The sequence below is a fragment of the Ochotona princeps genome, chromosome 1 (genome assembly GCF_030435755.1).
Source record: "Ochotona princeps isolate mOchPri1 chromosome 1, mOchPri1.hap1, whole genome shotgun sequence".
NCBI classification, from domain to species: domain Eukaryota; kingdom Metazoa; phylum Chordata; class Mammalia; order Lagomorpha; family Ochotonidae; genus Ochotona; species Ochotona princeps.
This window is the reverse complement of record NC_080832.1, coordinates 115,979,606-115,989,984: the sequence shown is the minus strand read 5'-3', so window position 1 is coordinate 115,989,984 and position 10,379 is coordinate 115,979,606. Positions and strand designations below refer to the sequence as shown.

General features: G+C 55.2%; 1 protein-coding gene across 2 annotated transcripts; it reads right to left on the bottom strand.

Annotated features, from left to right (window-relative positions):
• Positions 1 to 5,736: 5,736 nt before the first annotated feature.
• LOC101525155 (patr class I histocompatibility antigen, B-1 alpha chain-like) lies at positions 5,737 to 9,027 on the bottom strand. 2 transcript variants are annotated; one of them, XM_012930689.2, is made up of 8 exons: positions 8,880 to 9,027; positions 8,318 to 8,596; positions 7,824 to 8,099; positions 7,008 to 7,283; positions 6,805 to 6,921; positions 6,403 to 6,435; positions 6,208 to 6,254; positions 5,737 to 6,056 (listed from the first exon to the last, which is right to left on the bottom strand). In XM_012930689.2, exons 1-7 carry the CDS (start codon positions 8,950 to 8,952, stop codon positions 6,211 to 6,213), a joined length of 1,098 nt encoding a protein of 365 aa, XP_012786143.2. In that variant the 5' UTR covers positions 8,953 to 9,027; the 3' UTR covers positions 5,737 to 6,056; positions 6,208 to 6,210. The 2 variants fall into 2 exon arrangements, with proteins under 2 accessions (XP_012786143.2, XP_058521748.1); XM_058665765.1 differs by lacking the exon at positions 6,208 to 6,254.
• Positions 9,028 to 10,379: the final 1,352 nt, after the last annotated feature.

Genomic DNA, 10,379 nt, shown 5'->3' with positions numbered 1-10,379 from the left:
GCCCTGACCAAGTGTGAAGGGAGGGAAGCAAAGAGCAGCTGCTGAGTCAGCCCTGCCAGGGCCCTCACGTGTCAGCTCAGCCACTGCTGCAGAGGAGCAAAGTGCAGTCAGCCTCCGCTGTTGCCGTGTGGCTGCCTGAGAGTTGGGGGAGTGGGGCTAGATGGCAGCCTCTAATTCAGTATTTAGATTATACATTTTATACATTACATATTATGTAATTTATTCTGCTACTTTCCTTGGCCATTAGCAGGAAGCTGGATTAGAAGTGGAGATGTCAGGACTTGAACTAGTGCCCAAATGTTTGTCCCCACAGCAGTTTCCTATAATCCTTTGTGTTTCCATGGAATTAGCAGAAATGTCTCTGTTCTTCTGCTTTTTTTAAAATTTATTTATTTTCAGTAAAAGTCAGATATGAAGAGAGGATGAGAGACAGAGAGGAAGATCTTCTGTCCGCGGATTCACTCCTCAAGCGGTTGCAGTCATCGGAACTGAGCTGATCGGAGGGCAGGAGCCAGGAGCCTCCTCCAGGTCTCCCACACGGGTGCAGGGTCCCAAGACATTGGGCTGTCCTCTACTGCTTCCCAACCCACAAGCAGAGAGCTGGTCGGGAAGCAGTGCCACCAGAACATGAACTGGTGCCCATATGGGATCCTGGTGTGTTCAAGGCAAGGACATTACTCGCTAGGGTACAGCATCAGGCTATTCTGGTTTTGTTCATTTGTTTGTTTTGAGATTTGTTTTTGGGCATAGTGCAGTGGTCTAGCAGGTAAAGTCCTCGCCCAAAACACGCCGGGATCCCATATAGGCGCCGGTTCTAATCCCAGCAGCCCCACTTCCAATCCAGCTCCCTGCTTGTGGCCTGGGAAGGCAGTAGAGGACGGCCCAAAGCCTTGGGACCCTGCATTCATGTAGGAGACCTGGAGGAAGTTCCTGGCTCCTGGCTTCGAATCAGTGCAGCATTGGCCGTTGCGCTCACTTGGGGAGTGAATCATCGGACAGATGATCTTCCTCTCTGTCTCTCCTCCTCTCCATATATTTGACTTTCCAATAAAAATAAATAAATCTTAAAAAATATTTGTTTTTATTGGAAATGCAGATTTTACAGAAAAAGAGAGAATCGGAAAGAAATATCTTTCATCAGGTGGTTAATTCCCCAAGTGGCTTTAACGGCCATAGCTGAGCTGATACGAAGAGCCAGGAGCCACCTCTTAGTCTCCCATTCAGGTGCAGGGTCCCAAGGCTTTGGACGATCCTCCTGTGCTTTCCCAGGTCACAGGCAGGGAGCTGGATGGGAGGCGGAAACGCTGGGACACGAACAGACTCCCTTACAGGATGAGGCGCTTGGAGGTAGAGGATTAGTCAGTGAGCCAATGTGCTCATTCATTAATGTCTCTTTTTTTTTTTTAAAAAAAGATTTATTTTTATTAGAAAGTCAGATATACAGAGGGGAGCAGAGACAGAGAGGAAGATCTTCTATCCGATGATTCACTCCCCAAGTGAGCACAACGGCCGGTGCTGTGCCGATCCGAAGCCGGGAACCAGGAACTTCTTCCAGGTCTCCCATGCGGGTGCAGGGTCCCAAGGCTTTGGGCCGTCCTTGACTGCTTTCCCAGGCCACAAGCAGGGAGCTGGATGGGAAGTGGAGCTGCTGGGACTAGAACCGGTGCCCATGTGGGATCCTGGCACGTTCAAGGTGAGGACTTTAGTTGCTAGGCCACGCCGCTGGGCCCCAATGTCTCTTTTTAATTTGTAATTTTATTTAATCTGAGTTTTTATAAGACTTTTTGGTTAGTCTGGCTAAGTATTTGCCTATCTTATTTTTCTCAGACCAGCTATCGTTTTGGTTAATGTTTCACATTTTTCTTGGTTTCACTTTCACTAATGTGGCTCTGACTCTTATTTCTCACCTCCTACTAATCTGGAGTTTTGTTTGATCTTGTTTCTCTGTGAACAAAGTCCACCATATTTTTATTGGGATCAAATTGAATCTGTAGTTGCTTGAAGCACCATGGATGATCTGATCATATTAACTCTTCTAAGCCTGGATATTGGCATACTTTTTCCATTGTTTTGTGTTTTCTAGTTATTTCACTGATGTGACTTTTTAAAATTTATTTTTTAAATTTATTATTTTTTTAAATTGCAAGACAGATTTGCAGAAAGAAGGAGATACAGAAAGATCTTCCATCTGCGGGCTCACTCCCCAAGTGGCTGTAATGGCCAGTGCTGAGACAATCCAAAGCCAGGAGGCAGGAGCTTCTTGCAGGTCTACCAGATGGGTGCAGGGTCCCAAGACTTTGGTTCATCCTCTCCTGCTTTTCCTGGACACAAGTAGGAAGCTGGATGGAAAGCAGAGCAGCCAGAACATGAACCGGAGCCCCCATGGGATCCCAGCAGATGCAAGATGAGGATTTAGCTACTGGGCCACCATGCTGTGCCCCAACAGAAGCATTTCTACCACGCCTCAGAGCTGCAACATCAGGACCCCCAGGCTGTCAGCGACATCGCTAATGTAAAAATCGGGGCACCAGGGACAGCATTCCTGATACAGGCCTGGGTCCAGCATCAGGGTCAGGGGTGTAAGCTGTGCCCTCTGTGCCCAGCAGCAGGGCTGTGGTTTCCAGCTGGGACCACCCAGGGTGAGGCCATGGATTCTGCTCCTGGCTGTGCAGCCTCAACCAGGTTCTCTGTATTTTCTCTTCATTGAATCAGCTACAGTGTCACACAGCCAGGTGAAGGGCAAATGAGAAACTCCTAGATTTCATTGTGAGTTCCGAGGAAGGAGAATTCATGTGGGGCACCGTGTGAGGCAGCAGGATCCAGGGAGGTTCCTTGTGCTCAGCTGTGGCCTCTTTCTGAACCTTCGTCCTGGGCTGCCCCACCAGGAGAGAGGATATCATGTGTCCCCAACGTCCTGTCTCGTCATCACTGACCACCTGGGCACAGAGGTGGAGAAGCAGCTTGGGACACCTGATCCCATCTCAGTGCTCTGTTGGAGTCCTGGCTCCACTCCTGTCCCAGTGTCCACCCAGTGCATGCCCTGGGAGGTAGCAGAGGAAGCAGGAGGACACCTGGACTGAGTTCTGGGCTCTGACATGCCCCACCCCGTAGCAGTGTGGACATTAGGGGAGTGAGCCAGGGGATGGGAGAACACACTCCTTTTCAAAAAGATGAAAAAAGAATCTTTAAATAAATAAAAATAATTTTTTATCCCACCAACATCTTGTAGTGCTCTTTGTTCACAGGCCCAAGGGTTCCCAGTGTGGGTGAAGGCAGAGTTGATTGTGGGCTCTCAGAGAACACAGGCGCCTTTGACCTTGGCTATGCCATGTCCGGATGTGAACACTGGGAGCTGAAACATCACAAGCTGAGACTGCAGTGACTTCCCCTCCCCCCTGGCATCCCAGCTAGACAGGAAGGTGCCTGGTGAGGGTGGGGCCTGGACTTGGGACTCCCTTCTCCACCTGGCACCATTGGCCAGCAAAGCAACCTACAGAAGGTCAGAGGTCGAGGGGAGGTACATGTGTTTCCCACTTCGTAAGCCTGGAACATCATAAGCAACACTGCTGTAAACTAGGCTGCCTGCACCTAAGTCTTTGCCAGAATGGTGTCTGTGTGGTGTCCAGCACACAGGTGTGCTCACGTGACCATCCTTCAGGGGAGGCTGAGGTCCACATGGGAGTCCTGTCCCCACTCCTGCTGCCAGAGTGTGCTCTGGAGGCGGTGCCATCAGCACCCACCTGAGTTACATGTAGATTCCCTGACCACTCCAGACTGTCCCAGCCCTCCCAGTGCTCACGGGATCCCCTCTACATGTCTGTGGACCCTGGTTCTCCCAGGGACCCTAGCCCTGCAGGTAGTGGGGCTGTGGGTTTACCTCCTTCCTCTCCCCCTGACTTAGCCCCGGAGGCCCAGTGCTCTTTCTTTCTTTTTTTTTTTTTTAAAGGTTTATTCAGTTTATTAGAAAGTCAGATATACAGAGAAGAGGAGAGACAGAGAGAGGAAGATCTTCCGTCCGATGATTCACTCCCCAAGTAAGCCGCAACGGCCGGTGCGCGCCTATCTGAAGCCGGGAACCTGGAACCTCTTCCGGGTCTCCCACGCGGGTGCAGGGTACCAATGCATTGGGCCGTCCTCGACTGCTTTCCCAGGCCACAAGCAGGGAGCTGGATGGGAAGTGTTGCTGCCGGGATTAGAACCGGCGCCCATATGGGATCCCGGTGCTTTCAAGGCAAGGATTTTAGCCGCTAGGCCACACCGCCGGGCCCAGTGCTCTTTCTTGTACCCTCTCTCATCACTGTCACTCACTCCCTGGGTGCTCCATCTCTGTTCCTGAATGCAAATGTAGTTCATGCGGAGCCGACTCCTCAGAGAGTCTCCCACACAGACATTTCCCCTCAGCCCCTGACTCATGGTCACTGCCAGCCCTGCAGTGACACTCACTTCTCACCAACATCCTGGCTCCCACTGCTCCTGCACTGAATGTCTGGGTGGTCGCTTATGGAATCCAGCCTCCCAGGTTGCCCTTCTCCCACTGTGATGTCATCCCCACACTGGCACTGCCTGAAGTCCTGGGTGTCCTCCTCAACTCCTCCTCTTTCCCTGGATGTAGTCCACAGGAAGGGCTGTCATCAATCTGCAGAAGGATCCAGAACCTCATCTCCCACTCTGCCCATGACCACACCCACCACAGTGACTGGCATCCCTGTTTGGGCTTCACAGGAGCCCCTAGAACTTTGTCCTGAGCCTCACAGTCTCTCAGTCCCATCCTCACACAGCAGCCAGGGTGGTCCCTGGACAGAAGGTGCACACATCCTTCCTATGCTCAGAGCTGTCTCATGGCTAGCATCTCACTCAGAGCTAGGGCGCAGTGTTTCAGTGTGCATGAAGCCTGCTGGATGGTGATGCCCCGGCACAGCTTTCCTGATGGCTCCCTGCTCTGTGTGCAGACTCGCTCCTGCCCAGGGCATTTGCACTGGCTGTCCCCTGCCTGCACAGCACCTGCCCAGACACCTTTGCAGATGACTCACTGTGTCCTTCCAACCTTCCTCAGGGTCACCCCCTCAGGGCAGTGCACGCTGACCATGATGGTGAGACAACCAGCTGCCCTGCCACTCACACCCACCTTGGACCATCTTGTCCAGCACTGGGTCTGACCCAGCAAAGTCAGCTGAGTGATGAGTATGTTGCACCTGCCCCTTCCAGACCCCATGGTTCATTAGCGGAGCCTGAGACAGAGGCTGCTTGTGGACGCTACTGAGCAGATCCCCTCCTGCTGGTGTCCCCCCAGCCTGTGCTTTCTCACAAGTGTCCTCTGCCCTCCTGTTTCCCTCCTACACTGTGTCCTGCACACACAGAGTGAAGGCCACCAGAGCTCACACACAGGAAGAGCAGGTGCAATCAGCCAATGACACTAAGGGACAAAATGAACACAGGAAGATGGGGCTGAGGGATGAACTTCAGCCCTAGATTTGGCGGCCATGGCCCCATGCAGCCTCCATTGCCTCAGGTCCATGAGACAGGGCAGCCTGGCCACGGCTGAGTGCTGTGATGGCAGGTGTTGGTGGGCATTTCCTACCAGAGATACCAAGACACTGGGGCAGCTGAGTTGGGTCAGCAGTGACCACGGGAAAGTCTGATGGGCTGAGCACTGCCTGGGCACAGCCCTGTCCTCACCCAGGGGCTCCCAGCCTCTCCTGTCCCCACCTGCAACAGGCTCAACACAGGAAACACAGGTTCTGGAAGGTTCTTGGTGCTTCTGTTTATTTTCTCTGTCAAATTGTTGGAATTTCCTCTTTTAATTTTCCCACCCACACCTTGTGATTGGAATTGGAAAGAATGAATTGCACTGGCAAGGATGAAGCTGCAGCAGATGCGCCTGACTTGAGACAGGGACAGAGGTGCCCGTGCTGGGCTGGGAGGGCCAGGCTCCCACCTCACACTGTGCCCACAGGAACACACTCAGATGTCTTGGCAGGAAGGGAGGGCAGGGCTTTTTGAAGAAAACCAAGATGAGGACTTCAGCATGTCTGTTGCAACAAGGCGGTTGTCTCACACTACAGAAACAAGGTGAAAAATTGAGGTCATTGCATATGGGGACAGAGACAGCACAGCACACTGTGCAAATGCTCAGATTCAAGGAATCCCCCCAGTCCCTCTGTGTCCCCTCACCAGGCCCCTCTCCCCTCCAGGCCCTCCAGGTCTCACCTTTCAAACTGGCAGAGAGGAGTCAGAGCCCTGGGAACTGTCCCCACCTGGGAGAACCAATCAGGACTTGGTGAGAGCCTGGGGGTGTGGCTGAGGGAGGAGCTACAGGGTGGGCGGGGCAGCACCTCCAGGGACAACTGACTATAGCAAGGGCTTTGAGGACTCCCCCACTCTCAAACACACCCCAGTGCTTACCTGCAGCCTTAGTGTAGATCCCTCCTTTCCCACCTGTGAGAGAAAACATCCAGTGAGAGGCAGGAAGAAGGCAGGGCCAGAGGACTAGTTCATCTCAGAGAAGATTCCAGAACTGTGGTTGGAGACCCAGAAAAGGGTCAGGAGGTGCCTCTCCTGGAGGTGTGTCCTCACCTGGGACCTGCCCCTGACCTGGGGCTGCTGGAGCTCAGGTCCCTGTGAGCAGAGTCATCCCCGTGGAGTGTTTGTTCTCCACCTTCACTTGTGCTTCACACCAGAGCCAGTGTGAGCACCTGGGGCTCAGCTAGGGGTGTAGGTGTGAGCTCAGTGCTTCACAGGAACAAGGGAAGGGGACCTTCTCTCTGGGGGACAGGGGACTCAGACCCAGCCCTCACCCAGCCCTACCTGAGCGCTTCCTTCTTATCATCATCACAACAGCGACCACAGCTCCAGTGAGCACAGCTGCCAGGAGGACTAGGCCAATGACGACTCCCCACATGGGCACAGCGGGCTGAGGAGGCTCTGAGAGGGAAGGGACAATAAGGGGCTCTGACCCCAGGGCACAGGCTGCCCCTGCTGAAGGCTCTGCCCCTTCCTGCCCTCCTTACCCCATCTCAGGGTGAGGGGCTGCCTGAGCCCCTCATGCTCCACGTGGCATGTGTAACTCTGCTCCTCTCCAGAAGGCACCAGCACAGATGCCCACTTCTGGAAGGTTCCATCCCCTGAAGGCCTGGTCTCCACCAGCTCTGTGTCCTGGGTCAGGTCCTCCCCATCTCGCTGCCAGGTGAGTGAGATGTCCTTGGGGTAGAAGCCGAGGGCCCAGCACCTCAGGGTGGCCTTCTGGTCAGAGACTGGGTGGTGAGTCACATGTGCTGTGGGTGGGTCTGAGGGAAGATTTGGAAAATTCAGGCCTTTCATGTTCTTCCTATGACACTAAAGTTACACTCAGTGACCTTCCTGAGAGTGGACTGGAGAAATGGCGTGGTGGAGGAGGTCAAAACCCTGACCTTGCCGGGATAAAGACAATAAGATAATCTAGTGTTTGGAAAGTTCTAGAATCAGGTATCTGGCTAGGGTAGGAGGGCCCAGGTCTCTGAGGGACAGATAGCCTGCAGTGAAACCTCCCAGCACAGTGGCTCGATGCTGAGGACAGGCCTGGGAGGGGTGATGATCACAAAACCTTGGTGGAGTCCAGGGTACCTAGAGAATTCTTTCCAGAACTTTCTGTGCCTTCCCTGTGTTCCTGCCCAAGTTCTTCTCCTGGGGTAACAGTGGGTCTCTGGCTCTGAACTCAAAGTCCAGGAGGATGTCCCATTGTGGCCAACAGGAGAGGGGGACACTGGCCTGGCTCCCACTTTCCTCCCCTCCTTGCTGCCCCAGCCCGGGGGAGGTGGGTGAGGGCGGCCCCTCCCAGCCCCGCGCACCTGATCTCTGCAGAGTTTCCTTTCCCATCTCCAGGTATCTGTGCAGCCACTCCACGCACTCGCCCTCCAGGTAGGCCCTCTCGTGCTCAGCCACACCCGCAGCCTCCCACTTGCGCTTGGTCTTCTGAGCCGCAATGTCGGCCGCGGTCCAGGAGCGCAGGTCCTCATTCAGGGAGATGTAGTCCTTGCCGTCATAGGCCCAATGCATGTACCCGCGGAGGAGGCTCCCGTCAGCCCCGATCTCGCAGCCGTACATCCACTGGAAGGTGTGAGAGTCTGTCCCCGCCCGCGGTCAGCCCTGGCCACGCAGCTCCGCCCCCGCCCTCACCGACCCGCGGGGATTTCCACTGAAACCGAAAACGAAACCCGGGCGTGTCCCGCGGGCTCCTCCCGCCGAGGGTCTCCTCGGGGCGCGCAGTCTCGGGGTGGGGGGACCTCGGCCCCGGGGACCCCGAGCGACCTGGGCGCACGTGGGGAGGGGTCGGGTCACTCACCGGCCTCGCTCTGGTTGTAGTAGCGGAGCGCGGTCTGAAGGTTCCCGCGGAAAACCTGTGCGGTGTTCTTGTTGCGCTGTGTCTCCCGGTCCCAGTACTCCTGATCCATCCGATCCACCTGCCGAATCCACGCCGTCCGCGGCTCCATCCTCGGGTTCTCAGCGTCGCTGTCGAAGCGCACGAACTGCGTGTCGTCCACGTATCCGGCTTCGATAAAGCGGGGCTCCCCGAGGCCGGGCCGGGACACGGAGGTGTAGAAATAGTTCATGGAGTGGGAGCCTGGGGGATAGAGGGGCTGAGACCAGGGCCGACCCCGCCCGGAGCGGGACCCTTGGGACCAAGGAGTGCGGAGCTGGGTTGAGAGGAGAGTAAGGAAGTGTGGGGACTGCGACAGGATGAGGTGAGGAGAGAGCAGGGTCTTAATAAGTCGGGGTGCGGGTGAGATCGCGAGGGGTAGGGGATGTGTGTTCAAGGAAAGGCGACTCCCCGGGGTCCTGTGTCCCCTCAGCGCTCCCCTCGCTCCTGCCCCGCAGAGCCCGTCTCCCTCCCCACCTGCACTCACCCGCCCGGGTCTCGGTGAGGGCCAAGGCCCCCGCGAGCAGCAGGAGGAGGGTCCGGGGCGCCATGGACCCCATTCTGGACGGCTGAGAGGAGTCCGATCCTGAAGCCTCGCAGCCGACTTTATAGATGGGATAGGACGACGCTGATTGGCTCGTCTGGAAGCCGCTCGCCCAATGGGAGTGTGAGGTGTGCCCGCGTCACGAGTGTCCGGGCAGAAGGAGCTCACTCAGGTTGTGAGTGGGGAAGTGACCCTGGAGGAGGTGGGGACTCCCTGCTCTTGCCTCCCTGGCCCAGACCTGCCCTGGGACTGAGAACCTGAGGACCAGGCGGGTACCAGGGACTGTGCCCTGACCCTGTGCCCGGCTGCCCAGGCCTGTGTGATGCCCCTTCCCTGAGGATAGGCCCGGGGCTGGCTGAGGGATCCTGAGAGACCTGATCAGGAACTGCCCAGTTTTATTTGCCTAGTGTTGTGATTATTTATCCCTAGGCCTGTGCATGTTTTATTATTCAGTTTGATCCACATCAGGAGTACATTAGATTTTGGGCAGCCCCACAGGATGCATTAAATACAGAATGCTGGGATCCCAGCTGGGCTCTGTGAAGGTTCATGTTAATATTCAGGGCACAGCAAGTTGAGACCTGGGCACCTGCTGCTTTAGAATCCTGAGCTCAGGGCCCTAGGCAACGCCCAGCGGCTAAAGTCCTAGCCTTGAACATGCCAGGATCCCATATGGGCGCCGGTTCTAATCCTGGCAGCTCCACTTCCCATCCAGCTCCCTGCTTGTGGCCTGGGAAGGCAGTTGAGGACGGCCCAAAGCCTTGGGGCCCTGCAGCCGGGCGTGGAAGACCCAGAAGAGCCTCCTTGCTCTTAGCTTCGGATTGGCCCAGCTCCAGCCATTTGTGGCCAACTGGGAAGGAGTCATCAGATGAAAAGTTTTCCTCTCTGTCTCTCCTCCTCTCTGTGTATCTGACTTTATAATAATAAAAAAAAAATCTTAGAGAAAAAAAAAAAGAATCCTGACCTCTGTCCTCTGTCCTCACCTCCTCTCAGTTCTCCCCCATCATTTCCTCCTCTCCTTATGGTTCTCCCCCTCCCCCCAGTCCTGAGCTGGGGCACTAGCAGGGTCCCTCTCCTGCCACCCAGGGAAGTCATTCCCGCTGTGGTCAGCTGCCTTGCTGATGTGAGTCAGGAGATCATTGCTTCATGAAAACAGCCCAGCAGCAGCCTTTGCTGTGGGTCAGTGAGTTCAATGTCATTTGCAAGGCCAGCATTACGCATGCTGGGGCTTCTTGGAGTCCAGGCTGTTCTGCTTCCATCCATCTTCCTGTTGATGTACCTGGGAAGGCAGAGAAAATCCCCAAGGGATTTCTCACCCACTGGTTCACTCTCCAAAGGCTGCAGGGCATTCGGGAGTCACGCAGGTGCTCTCATTGCCCAGCTCAACTTGCCCAGTGCCACAGTTCCTTTCCTAACCCTGCCTTTCGTATATACAAGTAGGCT